This window comes from Chenopodium album, chromosome 14 (genome assembly GCF_948465745.1).
Source record: "Chenopodium album chromosome 14, dcCheAlbu1.1, whole genome shotgun sequence".
Lineage (NCBI taxonomy): Eukaryota > Viridiplantae > Streptophyta > Magnoliopsida > Caryophyllales > Amaranthaceae > Chenopodium > Chenopodium album.
The window spans coordinates 51336838-51357400 of NC_137847.1; the positions used below are offsets into that span (position 1 = coordinate 51336838).

Consider the following 20563-nt stretch of genomic DNA (forward strand, 5'->3'; position numbering starts at 1 on the left):
TTATAATAATAGGTATGTGTATATATATAGGTAGTTAATTAATTTGGGCTCCCTCCAAAAAATGGTAGGTTTTGGAGGGAATCTTTATTGTTAGAGGTTGTTAAGTACTTGTTGGATGGTAAAAGGCGCAATTTGGCATGATGAGTGAGAGAAGAAAGAGAGATAAAAACTTCCATCATATGTACTTTCCTAACAGAATCAAAGCACCTGAGTAAGAAATTAACAGCATTTGACATGTAAATAGTACAGCTTAAGATCTTTTGGCCTTTCTTCTATTACTTATGTTTAAGGTGCAATAAACATTTAACATTGTAATGTGTGATAAGTAGGTAACATTACAAAGATAAATTGTTCCGTTTCTTTTAAATAAAACTAAACAGTGTTTGATAAACAATTTGTTCCATTACATAGACGGAATTTGATTCGAATTAAATATGGTATTATGAGTCTAATCATTAGAGATTTGTATATTCGTCCAAAATGTCACATTGAACTGTAATATGGAGGGGTGAGGCCGTGGGGGTGATCAGGATCGAACCCTGATCCAGTCACATTAGGGGGAGATATAAGGACTAACCATCGCTCCACTCCTTGTTCCTCACAACTATTCAAGTTATTGAGAATATGTGATGTTTTTTGGTTCATGAACTGATCATTTTGTTAGGGATTTTCTGTTTCTTAGCTTGCACATGCCACTAACCATATCAATCATAACCGTTACAAATAACACAAAATTGCAGTCAAAGAAAAACTTTGAAAAATAATGTTATTGTATGCACTTTATACATAATTTAAGTACAACAATCACTAGTACAAAACATACATAGAAATATTCGGTGAATCAATAATTAGTACACTGTACAAATTGGATGTCATTTATTTAGTACACCTGCAGCCAGCCAGCCAGTAGCAAAATTAGTTGTTATTAGTACAGTAAAGAGCAGAGCCAACACAAGTGGATAGAAGAAAAGTGATCAAATTTGTATACCAATTTTGTCATGAAACATAATATTTCAAACAATTTCCAATTTCAATTAATTTGTAATAGCTATTAACTTGCTATTAATTGAGTGTCCGAGTGAATTCTAATTATCAATAAGTTTTTTGTTAGGTTAACTATTGGCGAAGGAGCTAATAAAAGTGTGAAATAAAGTTTAAGTAAATATTAATTGCATCGATCAATATCCTACTTGTATTCTCAAACTCAAACAATACATGGATTTCAATCGTGTAAGTTGCATAATCTAGGTGTCTAGCATTGATAATTTTAAAAATTTATTAAATGTTTATATCTAAAGCTACATATATCATTATTCTCAATACTATTTGTACTTTCTCCGTGTTTTAATAAGTGTTACACTTACCAAATGCGGCCGTGTTTTAATAAGTGTTATACTTCCTTTTTTGACAAAAAGCTATATTTTAATATTATATCTCCTATAATGGTCACCCTCCTCTAATGGTCACCACTTAAACCCACTACTACTTTTTTTATTATTATTTATTTCCTCTCACATTCATTACTTTTTGATAAATTATTAACCCCACTATATTTCTTTTACTATTTTTTAATACTCCAACTACCGCACTCAACTCTGATTTTATTTAAGTCAATTAATTTGCCTAAAACTATGTACCGGTTAAAATGTAACACTTATTAAAACTCGGAGGGATTATAACATATGAACATATGATCATATCTAATACTAGTCATTTCCTTACCAAGTAAGGCTTGGTGTACTAAGTACTCATCCATTCCAACAATGATTCTAAACCCTATACCCCAACCCAAATAACTAATCCAAATGGACTTGGACCTCAAGCCCATTTTTTGATACCTAGCTAGTTTTCAATTTATTTATTATTATTTTTTTTTAACTATCATATACAAGCTAAAATGCTTACTATAAATAAATTGTACGGGATTAGATTATATATCTAAACATGACAGAAACCTATACTCAATTACGCGACCTAAATTATTGGATTCGAAGTCCAAACTATACCCAAAATCACATGGCTCATTACATACTTATTAACCACAAATTTTTGCCTGGTCTCGAGACCAGCTATCAGCTACCATTTACTGGTCCCTCGGTAAAACAACGTCGTTTTGTGGTATGGAGAATTGGAGCTCATCCAGTCGTTTCTCTAAACGAGGTCGCTTTTTTCCAGATCAAATCCCCAATTTTATTTTCCTTCCATATTTCTTTCCTCTGTTTAGTATATAAAGTATTTGTTTCCATTTAATTCAAACTTTCTCTCTCTTCTAGATTTTACAATATTTTCTCTCTCATTGTTCATATTCGATTTATATTTTTTTGATCTCTGGTGTTGAATTGTTCTAAATATTCAAGATTTTCGATTTTTTTGTTTGTGAATAACAATGGAGCTTGCTACTGATTGTTTATCTGAAATTCTTCCTTTTATTATTGGATGAACATAAGTTTATTTATTGCTTTGATTGAATAATTTAGTGCTTTTTTTTTTTTTATTCAATGGAGTTTATTTATTCCTTCTTTACTGTTAGATTGTGAGTGTATTCCTTGTATAATGGATGATCATGATGTTTAATTTTGCAAATTGATTATTTCATATACTTGGTAATTAATAATTGCTTAATGTTTGATTTCTTTTGATTGAATAATAATTTAAACTTTGAATTTATATTTTTTTATATTATATATGTCTTTTTGGTTTTGATTGTATATGATATACGTTTTAGTTATATAATAATATCTTGTTTTTAATTGAACATTTGTTATGTTGCTAATGAACAATATTTCAACACTTTATAAATCACATTTTTTTTTTTGGTCGTTTTCATATTTTTTTTTTATTATAAATGAACATTTTATGATTTTGATATGAACATTTTTAATTGGATATAGTATGATCTATTCTAAAATGAACATTATGTGACTATGATGTACATTTACTATTTTTATTGAATAGAGATCCAGTAATAGTTCATGAGGCAGACAAATCTAAACTAATGTTGAAGACTGTTAAGGGTGATGAAGAGACTTACGATAATGATTGTGCTTTTTAAAAATGTTTTAGTATTAGGAGCACTGGGAATGGACTATGAGAAAGTTTTTTTGTTCAAATGCTGGGTTTAAAGACAATAAGAAATAAATACTTTGAATATTGTGGAGAAAGAGTAGTGGAGAAAGAATGTGATTAAGCTAAGGGTTGGAAGAAGAGAACTGAACAATATACTGAAATGGTTAGGTTTAATGTTTAGACATTACTGAACATATAGGTTTTTAAGTATGAACAATTTATGAATTCATATGATTAATTTTTGTTTTTTGAACAATTTTATTTTTATTTTACAAGACTATGATAATAATGACGCTTCTTTGATATATTCAAATTCTAGCATTGAAGGATTAGGATTGGTTGTTTTAAACAAGGCTATTACTCAATCAAGTGAAGGAAACAAATTTCATAAGAATAAGGTAAGTATATGAACATTTCAAATTTCTGTTATGAACATTTCATTTTACCATAATGAACATTTCATATTCTTTTTATATAAAAGATTGGTGACGGAAATGCTACTCAGTCTAAAGATGCAACTCAAGATAAGTATAGTAAGGTAAATGTAATTAAACATTATAAATTACAAATGTATATATGTATATAGTATTAAATAGGTTGAGCAAGTGAAGGAAACAAATTTCAGAAGGATACGCTCTGTATACGAACATTTCATATTTTTGATGCTCACTAATGTGTGTGTGTGTATATATATATATATATAAATAAATAAGTGATTTCCATCAATATTGTTAGAAAAGTTATAAATTCCAAGATTATGCTAGTTTTTGTAGATATTCCCTACATACCGTCCATGTCACCATAAAAATTGAATTTAATTTTTTTTAAAAGTAAAACCGCTAATTGAATTAGCGGTTTTTTTAAACTTGATGTACACAAAACAAAATAATAGAAACCGCTAATTCAGCGGTTTCCCTTGATAAAACCACTAATTGAATTAGCCGTTTTGTTGTAAACAAGTAAAAATAAAAAAAATTGTTGATGACGTGGATAGTTTGTAGGGAATATTAGCAAAAAATGACATATTTTTGGAATTTATAACTTTTCTAACCATTTTATGAAAATCACCCTCTCTCTCTCTCTCTCTCTCTCTCTCTCTCTCTCTCTCTCTCTCTCTCTCTCTCTCTCTCTCTCTCTCTCTCTCTCTCTCTCTCTCTCTCTCTCTCTCTCTCTCTCTCTCTCTCTCTCTCTCTATATATATATATATATATATATATATATATATATATATATATATATATATATATATATATATTGACATTAATTTTTTTAAATTTCTTGAAGCATTTTAAGGCTGGAGGTGGTAAAGACGCATATTTCAATGAAATTATACCAAAGTTTGATCAATAAATAATACTTTAATAAGTTTATAGTAATTTTGCTATGTGTGATCTACTTATTATTTCTTATTAAACATATTATGATCTTTATTTGATTTTTTTTTTTAAGGGATTGCTGCCAATTATTGAAGCATGCTATACTTGGTTTGAAGCATATATATACTTGGTTTGAAGTGTTACATTATCCTTCAAGATATTGGAATATTTTTTAGCATACAACAAATTTTTACTTGTAAAAAAAATTAAAAAATTTGACTATAGTATATATTCTTGATATTCATATTGATGTAAAGAACAAGGTTATAGATATTGAGTATTATAGCTTTTTTGTTATCATTTTATTAATAGTTCGATTCATCAATTCTATATTCTACATTGGAACTAGAAATTTACTTCAAAAAATACAAATGAACATATTGTGAAAAAAATTGAACAATTATCACAATATAAATGAACATCTTCAAAAACATGTGTTTTTAGAATAGTTTATTTTTAAAAATGAAAATTTAATAATAATAAAATAAACTTTTTCGATATATAATGAATATATTTAATAGAAAGTGTACTATCAAATTCATCTAACATTGCAAATAGAATATTAAAATCCTTACATACTTTGAAATAAACCTGGTATACTTTTTGAAAAAAAAAAACACATTGTAGATTATGAATAACAAATATTGTTTTGCAAATCAACAATTAATCACTTTCTCTATGTCTTCTTTTCGCTGCCAATTTGTTCATTTGTTGGTACTTGTTTCCCTCAAATAGCATAAGTTGTGCACAATATGTCACCCGTAACTTTTTCATTTGCTCAACCTATTTAATAAAATACAATAAAGAACCAAGATTTTCAATAAGATCATTAGACATAAGTATCAAAATTATTAAAATGAACATTTAGGTAAGAAAAATGAACATAAACAGCACTTACATCATTTACTTTTAAGTCACAAATCCAATTCTCCTTAGGGTCAGCTGTATAGGAATGAACATTCACTCTTTCGAATTTGATCATGTTTATAATCGTAATGACTTTAAAAAGAAAATGGACATGCTTCTAAACTATTAAAATGAACATTCTGAACTACTAAAATGAACATTTCATCACCTAAAAATGAACATTTCATCATCTTAAAATGAACATTTTCTAATACTATAATGAACATTTTCTAATATTACAATGAACATTTTTAATACTAAGATCAGCCAAGAGTAATTATGCATTCCAAACTATGAAATTAAAATGAAGAAATGATTATGATGTTGAACATCATTATAAATAAAATTGAGCAAACTATGTCTTACTTGGCTGATCTTTTGATATAATTTAACAAGGTACTAATTAAGAGTAATTTAGAATGCTTTCAAACCAAAAAGAACATCATCAACTATGAGAATGAACATCATTAACAGTAAGAATGATCATCATCAAATATTAGAATGAACATTATATAACTTACTTGGCTGTTTTATTGATATCATTTAACAAGGCTGGATCTACTATATGAGAAGGATTTTCGCGCTTGTTGCTTGTTTTTAAGTTTATTAATAAGAGGTACATCATCATCGTCGTTATCACTGTTTGTAAGATACAATAATAATGAACATTTAGTTTGCATAAAATGAACATTTAGCTTTCATATAATTCTACTAATTTTACATGAAAAAAAAATTGAAACACACTTACAATTTTCTGCTCTCTGGCTATGAATTTTTTTTTCTCTCTCTGAAATTATTAAAAAAAAAAGTTGTGTTTTAATTTTTTTTTTTTATTGAACAAAACATAAAATCATGTAAAAATAACTTACGGTCTTTTAATCTCGTCATTTTTGGTCTTTGATTGAGGCATTGAAGACGAAATTCGTGCTCCTCTTTACAAAATGTACAAAAATTCATATAAATCACACAAAATTTCATATGTACAAAATCTAAATAAATCAATTAATATTGAAGTAAATAGTTAGTGAAATTGACAATAAGAGAAAGAAAATGGTGAATTAACAAAATCTAAAGTGCAATTGTACAAAATTATATGGTTTAAAGTGAAATTCGTTGCTCAAATTAGCGAAAAATTGAGAATAAATCTTGAATTTTTCCACCGATTTTCAGAAATTGTGTTATCGCCAGCTATTTCTTGTCTAATATCCATGATTTCATATGAAATTTCTGATTTCTAAGCTTTTGGAGAATGTTTATGGAGGTATTGTTTATGGAGGTTTTAAAGGAATTATGGTGAGAAGTTTTGGTTAGAGAGAGAAAATGTTATGGCGGTTTCATTAAATGAATTTTGTGTTTTTTTTTTAATTTTTATTTTAAAACAAGTATTTATATTGATTTGACAAGACAAGTATTGGCGACATCACGTCACATGATTTCATATTTATGTTTCATTGCATGAAACGACGACGTTTGATTGCGGGACCATGTATTTTTACCTGATCTCGAGACCAGGGTTCACCTATTGCTTATTAACGCTTGAATCAAAATTGGCCCACCTCTAACTTGAAACCAAATTAAACGAGTCTTATCCGAAAATGACTCAACTCAAATTGACTCGATATGAATTTGATTCGAATGATCTGAATAATTTAGGTTAAGTCAATTTCAATTGGGGTTAACTTGGATCAAGTGATTACGCGTACGAGTACATTTGCTCGGGTTCGTATTTGGATCGGATAAAATGAATAATTGGGTTAGTTTTGCTCGGGTAAGGTTTATGAAACCCATTCTTGCTTTGCATTGCTTTGTTCATCACTTCAGTCATCCCCGCCATTTCCAATGTCTTCAATCTCTCTCCTCCTTCGCCGAGCATTTTCTTCATCTTCGGCCATATCTTCTGTAACAAAATATTCTAAGGTCGTTTACAAAGAAGCTGATGTAAAAAAGGTTGCAGAAACCTTCAAAAAACACACCCAGAATTCCAGTTTTCGTAAAAAAACCAACTTTTATGAACATACTGTTCAACGATTAGCCAATACCAAGAGCTTCAATTTGATTGAAGAGATACTTGAAGATCAAAAGCAGTACAAAGATATCACTGATGAAGGGTTTACTGTTCGTTTAATTGCTTTATATGGGAAATCAGGCATGTTTGATCATGCCCATAAACTGTTCGACGAAATGCCTGAACTAAATTGTAAAAGAACTGTGTTATCTTACAATGCCCTCTTGGGGGCTTGTGTTAATTCGAAGAAATTTGATAAGGTTGATGGGTTTTTCCGTGAATTACCAGGGAAGTTGTCAATTAAGCCTGATGTTGTGTCTTACAATACTGTGATCAAGGCTTTTTGTGAGATGGGTTCTTTGGATTCCACTCTTTCGTTGCTTGATGAAATGGAAAAAGAGGGATTAAGGCCTAATTTGATCACTTTTAATATCTTGCTTGATGCATTCTACAGGAATTTAAGGTTCTTGGAGGGTGAGAAACTGTGGAGTATGATGGAAAAGTATAATGTAGTTCCTGATATCATAAGTTCTAATTCGAGATTACGAGGATTGGTGTTAGAAGAAAAGATGCAGGATGCAGTGGACTTTGTTCAGGAAACATTGTCCAAGGGTTTGAAGCTTGATGTTTACACTTATAATATTTTGTTCAGAGGCTTCTGCAAGGATGGGAAGTATTTAGAGGAGGCCATAAAATGGTTTGATGAAATGATGAAAAACAAGTGTCCACCAGACCGTCTGACATTTTCTACATTGCTAAGATATGCTTGTGATAACAAAGATTTCCGCTTTGGTTCTCGGTTGTGTAGATTATTGTTTTATCGTCGTTGTCGATTGAATGAGGGAGGCTTGATTCAGAAGGTTATTGATGGGTTAGTGAGGCAGTCCAACATCAGTGAAGCAGAGATATTGGTGAAACTTGGAAAGGACAGTAGATATTCTTGTTATAACAGCCTTAAAATGCCTAAGTTTGATACTTAATATAGATTCCCTGCCCTGTGTTATGTTTCAGGTAATTAGATCAAAGTTGTTTGTTATTTAGCTCTGTTTAAAGACGCTGAATTAAAGTAGTGAATCAGGTATTACTATCTTTTAACCAAAAAAAAAAGGTATTACTATCTTTAATTATTTATAGTATAAGCTGTTTTATATTTTCATTATTAGTTTTAATTGACCTTATTATGATACTTCTTATATAATATGAAGTGTATTTTTTATGGTTTATTTTCTATAATAGACAAGTTGTTTAATATGCTATTAATGCTAAACTGTTTACTGGTGCCAAGGGCATGTTTATTTTTAGGTGCATAGTACCATATATGTCTATGATACTTGGAAAACTTATGAATTCGTATATGAAGAGAATCCTTAGCTTTGCAAATTTAAAATTGGTTTTTCCTGTTTCATGAACCAACCTGTCATTAGGAGGTGTTCTCAACATAACCGAAGCACCCATGAATTGTAATATCATAAACTTGTATGATTTGTTGGACATATTCACGTCTGATACAAATGTTGATGATTCACCAATATAAATGCACTTCTATAGTTCTATGTTTCCTCTCAACCTCTCTTCCTTCCTTTCTCTACATATGGCTGGACAAGGGATTGGTTGTTGAATAGCTTGAAGTCTTGAGATGATGTTTCCTTGAAGGGGATGGAGTTACCCTGAGGTTTAGCTGTTAATTAATTAGTCCCTTGCAGTGGTATATGACAGTCTTACAACTGAAGATCTAGTATCTATTAGAAGAGACTGATCTTGTTAACGGATTAAAACCCCTATTGCTATGAAGTATCTGAAATGTGTGATAAAAGAAACCACTAATCCCAGAATTTAATTGAATAGTGTAGATGTAAGATCCTTGCTTATACTTAGACATAGTTTCATATTTATATGAAGTGGCTCACTAAAGATAGGACTACTGAATTTGAAATCGAAGATATGGTGATGATGAGAATAGCTGTGCTTCTTGAAAATCTAAAAGAGTAGCTGTGTCCCTTTTGGAATGCTGATTCAACTGTGAAGTTAAAGTTGCTTCCGAAGTTAGATATTTAACTATATTTAACTGTGCTCTCCTTGCCAGTTGCCTGAAGCCAAGCCAAACCTACTAATCCGAGGATCCTACCAGCAACCTTACCAAATGTTCCAAAACAAAAATTTGGTAACCACATCAACAAATACGACAAGGAAGTGGATATGAAGACGTGAAACACTTCTTTTGTGAAGTTGATTCATGTGTCTATAGCTTAAGTAGCCATGAGCAGGTTGTGAAGGTCTGCTACTTACTGTGTTTACATTTTGTTTTCTTGCCTTGTATACCATGTTAAATACTTCCTGCATCTTAATTGCCTTTGTGTCTGTCTGTTGTGACATAAGTTTAATTAAAGCGGTGAAGTGCTTCGTATAATATAGAGCTTACTGGTATGGAAGGCACAACATCCCTCACTCTGTCAGTCTGTCTGTCTTTGTACTGCAATACTTTACTTTTTCCTTAAAAGGTACAGTAGCATAACCTAGTCTAATTAATAAACAGAAAGTTATGTTATGATTCCAACTCCTAATAATGTATGGATTATGATTAAAACTCTTAATTTTTTAAAAACAAAATAGAAAAGAAGTACAGTAAACTTCTATTCCATAATAATGTGAGGGTTGACTTGAAAAAAGGGGATTTTATTGTAACCTGAGATTAGAAAATAGTAATGGGAAAGCAAATAGGTGATTAAAATTTGACTTTTACTTGATCTTTTGAATGGTCAACTAGCTAGACTTTTCAAAATAATATTTGTCTCTTTGGTGTTTTTTCCATATAGGCTACCCATCACCTAATGTTGTATGGTGACTTTTCTCTGCTATCACTTGCTAACTGCTAATGTTGAATCATCTTCTTGCTGCAACTGCTTAGGCTAAATTTTATCTGTTGTAATAGTTCATCTACCCCGCATTGAAAATTGGAATACGTGTTGAATTATGCAGTCTGATTTCATGTTGTTAAATTGAATTACTTTCTCTGGCTTCTAAAGGTTTCCTAACTGTAACATTGCTTCCCTCTACATCTTACTTAAACATGGCATGCTTTGCAATCTCTTGGTCCTCTTTGCTTCCTTTGCTGATCACTCTGCTTATTTGCTCGTTTAACTGTATTGCAGTAGCTGAGCCATCCTACGTGTTTTCCCTTTGCCCAGACAAGCAGACTGCTGCTCCAAGTAGCGTATATCAGACTAATGTTAATACGCTTCTCTCTTTCCTCTCATTCAACTCTACCAATGAAAACCGCTTCTATAACACAACTGTTGGGACTGGAGCCAACAAGGTATACGGTGTCTTTTTCTGCCGTATTGATCAAACAGTTTCTTTCTGCCAGGAGTGCTTCTCCTTGGCTAATAACTCGTTAAATTCCCATTGCCTTGGAAAGAAAGAGTCTGTAGTATGGTATGATCAATGTATGATACGATACTCTAATGATTCTTTCTTTGGTACCATGAATGATGCTCCTATGATACCAATGTGGAACAGACAGAATGCTGTTGACATACAAAACATTACAAGCAACCAAACCGAATTTACCCAAGTTGTGCTAGAAACACTGGGAGATGTTTCATCCCAAGCAGCAGCAGGTCTGTCAGGCAAAAAATTTGCAACAAAAGAAGGGAAATTTGTGTCCAATTTGACAAGCATGAACTTGCTTTACACACTTGCTGAATGTACCCCAGATTTATCTGTGAACGATTGCAACACTTGTCTCCAGATGACCATTGGCAATATGACAGAGATGTGCAACATGAAGGCTGGTTGTACTATGATGAATCCCAGTTGTAATATGAGGTACGACATATACGCTTTTTATGGAGATGCTCTCACACCTGCTTCAGGACCTCCGCCTGTTCCCGTTTCCGGAGGTAAGATAACTTCAATAAGGTTGCATCAGTTGACGCAATTTATCCATTTACATTCAACCACTCCAATTAAGGCCTGGGAAACGTTTTTTTTTTTTTCCTCTTATTTATTGCTCCATATTCACCATGGACCTAGAGCCATTCTCATCTCATGGCTATATCTGGTGTTCATATTCAAAGTCATCCAGTAAAAGTGAATAATGCTGTTTATTTATGTCAAACAGATACCTCTAAAAAAACTTCATCCATGTCAAGGCGGAAAAAAACGTTACTTATTGTTGGTGTCAGCATTTCAGCTATTTTGGTACTGATGATCCTACTTGGGGCTTGGGTTTTGATGTTCAAAAGAAAATCCAAGAAACCAATTGGAGGTAGGAGCACAACAGGACCTTTTCATCCCCTTTCTTTGGTTCCAACCCTTTATAATAGTCACTTGCTCTTTGTCAACAACCAGTTTAGATTAGTATTGTAAAATGTAAATTTGTAATCCTAGAGTGTACTCATAAGGATTCTTTGAAACTTTTTAGATTAGAATAGATTCTTTCCCATGTTAAATAGTGGAGTGGTGGATATTATAGTTGATTGCACTAGAACCTTAAATCAATTCAAAAAAATTAACAGTGGAATATTTTGGATCATTGCTTGTAGAAGAAATGGATGAAATTGATACTGTAGAGTCCTTGAAGTTCGACTTCTCCACAATAAGGAAGGCAACCAATAATTTCTCAGCAGATAAAAAGCTAGGAGAGGGTGGATTTGGTGAGGTTTACAAGGTAAAGTTGCTGGAAGTAACTCCTAAGCAAGGTCACACTGCTTTCTGTTGTATGAGTTATCGTAATCAGACATGCTACATTGTTTGCAGGGACAACTTGAAGATGGACGATATATAGCTATAAAGAGGTTGTCAAGTAGCTCTAAACAAGGCATTGGTGAGTTTAAGACTGAAGTCGTTCTAGTTGCAAAGCTTCAACACCGGAATTTGGTCAAACTCTTGGGTTTTTGCCTGTCAGGAAAGGAAAAGATACTTGTCTATGAGTTTTTGCCTAATATGAGTCTTGACCGTTTTTTATCAGGTAGTTTACTGCTGTAGTTTGATGCTTAAATTTCTTTTTGCTCAATTTTAATGCATAGGTTGGTTAATTATACATCTTGTAACCAGATCCAACAAAACGGGAATCTTTAAACTGGAAAACAAGATTAACAATCATTGAAGGAATTGCAAAAGGGCTTCTTTACCTTCATGAAGATTCTCGACTCAAGATTGTGCATCGGGACCTCAAACCTAGTAATATACTGTTGGATGAAGATATGAATCCTAAGATAGCTGATTTTGGCATGGCAAAGCTTTTTGGGATAGATCAAACTCAAGATAACACTGACCGAATTGTTGGAACATTGTGAGTACTTTGTGAATATGTTACACTTTCTTCATGTCCTTAGTTATGTGAGTCTGTGTTTTATGAAAATTTACGTTAATGTTGCTGAAAAATGCCCAATAACTTGGAGCTTATATACCTGATTTTGCAGCGGGTACATGGCTCCAGAATATTTGATTACAGGACACTTTTCTGTTAAATCAGATGTGTATGGTTTTGGTATCATAATCTTGGAGCTTGTTAGTGGTCTAAAGAACAGGTTTTCACATAAACAGCAAATTGACGAGTCACTTCTATATAGGGTAATTTTTTAATTTTTGAACTGTTTTATTTAAAAAGTTATCTTGATTCATACAACTTATTAACCAAAATATAGTGCAGGCTTGGAGGCTGTGGAATGAAGGGGTTCCTATGAAGTTGACTGATCCAACTTTTGGCAATGCTTTTCCTGTTGAAGAAATGGCTAAGTGCATCCACATTGGTTTGTTATGTGTCCAAGAAGATGCAGCTAAGAGACCGCGAATGGCATCAATTGTTGCTGCGCTTAATGGAGAGTCAATTTCTCTGCCTTTACCAACCCCGCCTCGTTTCTTGAATGACTCTGTAGATTATGGAATCAAAGATGGTGGCTCAGACAAATGTACTCCTGCATTGGGAGTGAGAGATATCTTCACCGACTTGTATCCTCGATAATGTTGATTTAGGCACAAATTCCAAATCATTTAACTACTGTATAGTTGTTTTGGAAGTGGAGACTGAATTAAAAAGACTTTGTAACTACAAATCTTGTACGATGAAACAAGTCATCCCCAAGGCTGTTAGATCATGTTCTACATAATTGGAGCTCGGCAACTCACATAAGTGTGTAAAAGGAGGCTAGGTAAATTATCAACTTTATTTGATTGCTCCTCTGAAGGACTCTGAGGTGATTGACCAGTTGACCACTGCCCAGCTTTCCATGATTTCTTTTTTACCCTAGTTTGTTAAGCAGCGTTAGCCAGTTTTGAGTATGGTTATTTTGCTGCTCGTTTCATAGTGAATGTTTACATGGCAGCAGAACCTAATTGTTTATTTTTATATCTGTAATCCTGTAAGATAATCATTTGAATTGATATTGATTATTTGTGTGATAGGATATGATTGTTTGATTGGATTTAACTTAGTTCACGTGTGATTTCTACAAATGATTGTGTTATATGCTCGTGTTATGGTTTGCATCATAATGGAGCTTTTTGAACAGACAAGTCATGAAGGAATTTCACTGATGTACTTGGTTTGTGTAGAATGATGAGGATGCCCTTGAAATTGTACTGAACATTGTGGGTAAAATATTATCAATCCCTTGGAGGCATGGATGTAATACATACCATGTTTGAGAGGTTGTGAACTTGTAATGTCTCGTGTCTTTAGGTTTCAAATTGATCCCCTCTCTCGCGTATGTTGTAATTGTGCAGCTTATCCCACATTGATAAGTGGAAGAACTCAAATGTGCTGAATTATGCAAACTGATTTCATGCTGTTGAATTGAATCACCTTCTCTGTCTTATGAAGGTTTCCTAATTATTTGCAGTGATTTTCCTGTTGAGAAATCAACAAAATGCATCCACATTGGTCTTTTATGAATCCAAGAAGTTGCTGCTAGAGACCGCGAATGACATCAATTGGTTCCTGTGCTTAATGGTGAGTTAATCACTCCGCCTCTACCCACCCCGCCTCATCTCTTGATTAGTTTTGCAGATTATGGAATCAATGCTAGCTCAAATCATGCACTCATGCATCAGGTAAATATTATTGTTCGAGTTTCCTGGATTAATTAAGTGTATATTGTTAATTTGTTATCTCAGATCAGAGCATTTAGGCCATTTACTGAGCTAAAAAATCCTGTAACTGCTGATTTTGTAGAACCGACGCTCAAAATTATGATAATTAAGACCACAACACATTCAAAAGTACTGCCAAAAAAAAAAAAAACACCTTAAAAAGAAGGCTATAACATCTCAAACTTTCTTAATAATTTCTTCAATAATCACAATTTTCTCCGAAAAGTTTATTATCTTTAGATTTACTTTCAAACCTTATATAGCCTTCTTCCAATAATGATAACATACTTCATATAGCCAGGATGTCCTCTTTGTTGCGGATGGTCCTAGCCCTCCTAGCAGTATGCCAGTATCTACCACTTGCTAAAAAAAACGGAGAAAGTATATACGAGTCTTGTACAAATCAGTTTGGAGCAGAATGATTGTACGATTTGTCCACGGTTGCACCTATGAACTATGCACACTACCCAAGCCTTATCTTTAAAATTTGTCCATGTTGAAGATTATGCTAAGAATGACCCACCCAATTAGTTGCTCTTAGACCATGTCAATACTCAACAATATACTCTGCCCACTAAGTTTTGTTGTCAATATTAGACGAATTCTTTCTGAAACCACTTTCTCACGATAGTAGTATGAAATTTTAGAGATGAAGGGAGTATTGAAGAACAAAACAAGTCTTTTTGAGGTAAGTTGACTATTGTATTTGTTACAATATTAGTTAGCTTAGTCTCATAAGTTGTAGTGCTAGTGTTTTGGAAAGTTTAAGCCCACTAATCATATGATATATTGATATTTATATTATAAACCTACAACTACGAGTTACCAAGAGAAGGCATTGACATTCAACAAACAAATCACATATTATACTCTAAAGTTGGACTAGATTTATGATACGAGGAAATATAATTCTATAAGGCGAGCACGATGACTTGTAAGTATCACTCTTCATACGAAAATTCTTTTGGTTACTTCGTACAATTTTATTACAATTTAATAAAGGGAAGGAGTATATATATATATAGTTAGATAATAAGATAGTTGGATGTGTGTTAATCTAATAAAAAATGGTAGCAAATTAAAATAATTTACATTGAAATAGCACAAATATTGTAATATGGAGGAATAATTTTGTTACTCAATTGCTTCAAATTAATTAAGACATTTTCATTTTATATTGTCGTAAATTAAGATGGAACAATGATACTTCGTACTTGTATATGACAATCAAAATGAAACGGAAGTTAAAAGAAAGGAGACAAATGTCACATGGAGTGACAGTTTCTAGAAGAAATTGAGATTTGGGACTGTATAACTTTTGCCACCAAAGTTGACTAAGGAAGCAAGTTATCTGTTTTTGTTGGGAAATTATATTATTTCAGATGATTATTGTCAAGCTAAGAACTGCACTACAAATTAAAATAATAGGAGTGATTTGCATGTAATTTTATTTGCAACAAATGTTTTTTTTTTTTCTTTTCCCAAATGGTTCTAATTTTCTAAAGGGGAGTAAAGAAGCTTACCCTAAAAAACTTACCAAGTACTAACAGGGTGGGGAAAGAGTAAATGGACATGAGATTGCAAAACGACTATACCATATAATTACCTCAAATTTGTTATCTTTCATTATTAAATTAATTTATACTTCGTAGAATTTAAGAAAAATAATCAAACTACATACACAACATTATTTTAACATATGATGTAGGTAAACCAAGCCAGGAGGGGAGGGAGTCCAGGAGGTGAAGCCGTGAAGGCTGATGGATAAGATAATTACTATCCAAAAAATACGCAACTGGTAAGGATCGAACCCATATTTTCGCTCATTACCCTTTTTGTTATGGTTGAATACCTGATAACACTATTGCTAAAAACATTGACCTTGAAGTATTACACCATATGATAATGATGTATAATACATAGCATTCACTTTGCTACTCCACTTTGCAAGAAGTTGATTGATTGGTTGACTTAGTCATTTTATACTAGCATAACGAAATACCAAAAACAATTATTCTAATTATTTTTATTAGTTCAGGCCAACCATTGTTACAGTTTGTTCCACTCCATTATTATATTATACTGATATAGATTAGAATGGACTAATTACATATTAGTTTGACATTCATCACCCCTTTTTTTTCAGGCTTATAAACTTGGTCTAAATCAAACACTATCATTTTAGACAATCTTACAGTAGTATTTGTTTCTAAAACATGGCTTTCTTTGTTCTTTCAAAACTAAATTTGTTTCTGTTTCTAGTTCTGCTAATTACTGTTATTACTTATAATTCATATGCTGCAGCTGATGATTCAGAAGACTCCAAAGGTTATGTGTATGCTCTTTGTCCTGATATGAAGACGGTTGCTCCTACGAGTGCTTACCAGATCAATATAGACACTACTTTGTCATACCTGTCATCGAATTCTACAGGCAAAACTCGATTCTACAACACGACTGTAGGGAGCGGAGACAGTAAGATATACGGTCTCTTCTTCTGTCGTCTTGATGTTACTAATGCTGCCTGTCAGAAGTGCGTCTCCTTGGCTATTTCTGCACTGAAAACGCGTTGTCCTGGGAAGAAAGAATCCATTGTTTGGTACTTTGATCAGTGTGTGACTCGGTATTCAGAGAAACCGTTTCTTGGCACTATGCATGATACTCCTATGATACCGATGTGGAACAGGCAGAACTCGCTAGACATTTGGAATGTTACTAGCAACATGACAGGTTTTATGGATGTTCTGATAGAAAGTCTAAATGATGCAGCAGATAATGCCTCAGGTGGATCACCTGACAAGAAATTCGCGACACAAGAAATAACTTTTTCTGATAACTTGACGAGCTTAAACACCATCTACACGCTTGCAGAATGTACACCTGATATAACCTTGAAGGACTGCAAAAGCTGTCTTCGTGTTACGATTAATAACATCACAGAACTGTGCAATGTTAAGGCTGGTTGTACTCTGATGTGTCCCAACTGTAATATACGGTATGACACTTATCCTTTCTATGGAGATGCAATGGATAATTCTTCGAATCGATCAGGTAACAAGCTTGGTTAAAGTTCTATTTTAATTTGTAGAGTCATCATCTTGTGTTTTAGGCCAAGTTCATTTTCTGCCAGATTGGATTTCTAAAAGTCAACTTTTCATGATTTCATCGAATCATTAATTTTCAAACTTAGGATTTCTAAGTTTATTCTAACCTCTTGTTTGTTTGTATTAGGCTGTTTCAAGATTAAGCATCTCTAGTTTTCTTACATTAAAGAATATAATCATGATTATTTTAGATTATTTTAATAACAAGCCTTAATAATGTGTCAAACCCGCTGCATTATTTGACTAATGACATTAAAAGGATTTTAACTATTGACAGACTTTATACATTTGAGCCTTTAATTTCCTCGCGCTTTGTCACAGAAGAATTCAATGAGCTTGAAAGATTGATCTTACAAGAGTTGCAATAATGAGTAGTGACAAAGCTAAAGAATAAACAAATATGCTTGAACCATAGAGTTACCTGCTAGTTCCGCCATTGACTAAATGACTATAAGCTATGTTTCCCTATATTTTAATATGTTGTTTAGTTTTGTCAACTTAGCTTCTTGTTGATCATTACCATGTTGGCATAGTGGCATGCTACTTTCTCTATTTTTATAAGTAAACATTAAAGTCGCGTTTTGAAGAAATATCTTGGATAAGATTTGTACATTAAATGATCTGTATTGTATTCTTTGTAACAGGAACTCATTCACAATCTATTAGGAAGAAAGACGCAATACTTATAGGTGCCATTGCTGGTGCAGCTTTGGTAATGACTCTTGTTTTCGCGGTTATATTAATTGTATTCAGGAGAAAGTCCAAGAAAGCACATAAATATGAGGGTGAGAATACAGGATTATCTGTTTTGCTCTGAGTTTTTCTATTCTTGTTTAACCCCTTCATACTAATTACTGACTTGACAGTTGACAATAGACTAAATTTTATTTGCTGCTAAGTAAAGTTTTGAGTGATGCCGAAAAGTATGCTTCCATTTGATCATCACAGCTATCTTTTAACTGCATACAATGAGGATTATGATCTACTCAAGTTTAGCATTAGGTCCCCTGAACCAACTCTACCAACAATAAGAGATTTTATGCAAAATGTAAGGGTTTAAGTTAACTGATGTAAATTGCTCCTGCAGATTCAAGTGACATTGATGAGACTACAGAGTCCCTAAAATATAACTTCAAAAAAATAAAATACGCGACTAGTAATTTCTCAGAAGAGAAAAAGCTGGGAGAAGGTGGATTTGGTGAAGTTTTCAAGGTAAAGATTTCATGTCATGTACATTCCTCAGCATATAAATTAAACCGTCGTTTGTGTTGTTGGAGTTCATGAATTGTTTGGGCATATTCTGACAGGGAAAGCTTGAATGTGGACAAGAGATAGCTGTAAAGAGGCTATCAAAGAACTCGAGACAAGGTGTTACTGAGTTTAAGACTGAAGTTCTTTTAGTTGCAAGGCTTCAGCACAGAAATCTGGTGAAACTCTTAGGATTTTGCATCTCAAAAAAGGAGAAGTTACTTGTTTATGAGTACTTGCCAAATTTAAGTCTTGACCAGTTTCTGCATCGTAAGATCATCAGAAATGACCTGTTTTCATATGAACTCTGAAACCTTTTTTTTTTTTTTTTTTTTTTTTTTTGTTATAAACATTCTAATACTTTCTCTGCTGCAGATCCAACTAAGTGTGCAGCATTGGATTGGGAGACGAGGTTCAAGATCATATGCGGAATTGCAAGAGGACTACTCTATCTTCATGAAGATTCTCGGCTTAAGATCATACACCGGGATCTTAAGCCAAGTAATGTGCTGTTAGACAAGGACATGAATCCAAAAATCTCTGACTTTGGCATGGCAAGACTTTTTGGAGCAGATGAAACTCAGGGAAATACTAATAAAATTGCTGGAACATTGTGAGTAGTTAGTTTCTGCTTTTCCAAAATTAAGCTTCAGTAAGTTGAAAAGCTCATGTAGTTAACATTATGATGCAGTGGATATATGGCTCCGGAGTATGTATTAACTGGCCACTACTCTGTCAAATCAGATGTATACAGTTTCGGTATTATAGTCTTGGAGATCATAAGTGGTCAAAGGAACAAGTTCAGCAGAATAGATAGTGAACACGAAGAATCACTACTTCATCGCGTAAGTTTTGTAACTTTGGCCTATAGTTCTTTAATATGCTACATGACACCTTTGTCCAGAATTAGTCGTCACAACATAATGTTACTCTAACCAAAAAGCTGATGCTTTAAAAATATTGGTTGGTCTGGTTCATATACGGACATCCTAAAATAGTATTATATTATGTATTTGTTACAGGCCTGGAGGCTATGGAATGAAGAGATTGCAATGGAGTTGGTTGATAAAGCCATTGGAAATGCTTTCTTATCCGAAGAGGCAGCAAAGTGCATCCACATTGCGTTGTTGTGCATCCAAGAAGAAGCCGCGAGAAGGCCAAGAATGGCATCAGTGGTTGCCGCGCTTAGTGGTGATGCTATAGTTCTGCCTACGCCTACACCACCTCATTTTTTCACAGCCGGTTCTTACGGATTGGAAGACTATGGGGTAGATCAATCTGGCCCGACCTTTTCTGGTTCAAGAAACATCACTATTGTGGATCCTCGGTAACTTTTAGTGCATGTTTAGCAATTGTGTGACCAATTTTTCATTGTCTAACATATTTTTGATAGGTATATGTTATTCTTGTAGGAATATGTGCTCACTATTCTCTGATTTATTTTTATGACCAAATGTAATAGTGTCATTCCTAAAAAGAACATGTTTGAAAATAGTATAATTTTATTATTACAATTGTTAACTCGATGAACATAGGCTTTCGTATGAAATGATATATAGTCGTAAGATGGAGGAAGAAATGATTCAAATGATTGAATAAAATTGGAAAGAGCTAGCTTAAAAAATGCTATTTGGGCCGGACCACCTATATTTATTGGGCCGGGTAACGTATCATCCCCTCATTGTTGTACCAGTTACATTATTACCTCTAAAGGCTCTAGCCTCTAACTGATATGGCAGAGTAGGACCCACCCCAGTCAATGCCGC

General features: G+C 33.0%; 3 protein-coding genes across 5 annotated transcripts; all 3 read left to right on the forward strand.

Annotated features, from left to right (window-relative positions):
* Nucleotides 1–7006: 7006 nt before the first annotated feature.
* LOC145577481 (small ribosomal subunit protein mL103 (rPPR7)-like) lies at nucleotides 7007–11006 on the forward strand. Its single transcript, XM_081634964.1, has 4 exons — nucleotides 7007–8364; nucleotides 9437–9626; nucleotides 10503–10666; nucleotides 10870–11006. Exon 1 carries the CDS (start codon nucleotides 7188–7190, stop codon nucleotides 8331–8333), a length of 1146 nt encoding a protein of 381 aa, XP_081491090.1. The 5' UTR covers nucleotides 7007–7187; the 3' UTR covers nucleotides 8334–8364; nucleotides 9437–9626; nucleotides 10503–10666; nucleotides 10870–11006.
* On the forward strand, nucleotides 10259–13748 carry LOC145577480 (cysteine-rich receptor-like protein kinase 25). Of its 3 annotated transcripts, XM_081634962.1 has the most exons (8): nucleotides 10259–11252; nucleotides 11474–11620; nucleotides 11898–12022; nucleotides 12112–12178; nucleotides 12260–12322; nucleotides 12409–12646; nucleotides 12777–12927; nucleotides 13007–13748. In XM_081634962.1, exons 1-8 carry the CDS (start codon nucleotides 10421–10423, stop codon nucleotides 13316–13318), a joined length of 1935 nt encoding a protein of 644 aa, XP_081491088.1. In that variant the 5' UTR covers nucleotides 10259–10420; the 3' UTR covers nucleotides 13319–13748. The 3 variants fall into 3 exon arrangements, with proteins under 3 accessions (XP_081491088.1, XP_081491086.1, XP_081491089.1); XM_081634960.1 differs by having other exon boundaries at nucleotides 12112–12322; XM_081634963.1 differs by lacking the exon at nucleotides 11474–11620 and having other exon boundaries at nucleotides 12112–12322.
* Nucleotides 13749–16661: 2913 nt separating this feature from the next.
* LOC145579507 (cysteine-rich receptor-like protein kinase 19) lies at nucleotides 16662–20248 on the forward strand. The gene is made up of 7 exons (XM_081636747.1): nucleotides 16662–17496; nucleotides 18194–18334; nucleotides 18637–18761; nucleotides 18857–19067; nucleotides 19173–19410; nucleotides 19489–19642; nucleotides 19820–20248. The coding sequence occupies exons 1-7, from the start codon at nucleotides 16662–16664 to the stop codon at nucleotides 20126–20128; spliced, it is 2013 nt and encodes a 670-aa protein (XP_081492873.1). The 3' UTR covers nucleotides 20129–20248.
* Nucleotides 20249–20563: the final 315 nt, after the last annotated feature.

Bases quoted from the DNA above. Each gene is read 5' to 3' on its own strand.
- LOC145579507 (XM_081636747.1), top strand. From the start codon at position 16,662: ATGGCTTTCTTTGTTCTTTCAAAACTAAATTTGTTTCTGTTTCTAGTT. The intron at 18,762-18,856 runs GTAAAGATTTCA...ATATTCTGACAG, and splicing joins GATTTGGTGAAGTTTTCAAG to GGAAAGCTTGAATGTGGACA. The intron at 19,068-19,172 runs GTAAGATCATCA...TCTCTGCTGCAG, and splicing joins TCTTGACCAGTTTCTGCATC to ATCCAACTAAGTGTGCAGCA.
- LOC145577481 (XM_081634964.1), top strand. From the start codon at position 7,188: ATGTCTTCAATCTCTCTCCTCCTTCGCCGAGCATTTTCTTCATCTTCG.
- LOC145577480 (XM_081634960.1), top strand. From the start codon at position 10,421: ATGGCATGCTTTGCAATCTCTTGGTCCTCTTTGCTTCCTTTGCTGATC. The intron at 11,621-11,897 runs GTAGGAGCACAA...CATTGCTTGTAG, and splicing joins ATCCAAGAAACCAATTGGAG to AAGAAATGGATGAAATTGAT. The intron at 12,323-12,408 runs GTAGTTTACTGC...TCTTGTAACCAG, and splicing joins TCTTGACCGTTTTTTATCAG to ATCCAACAAAACGGGAATCT.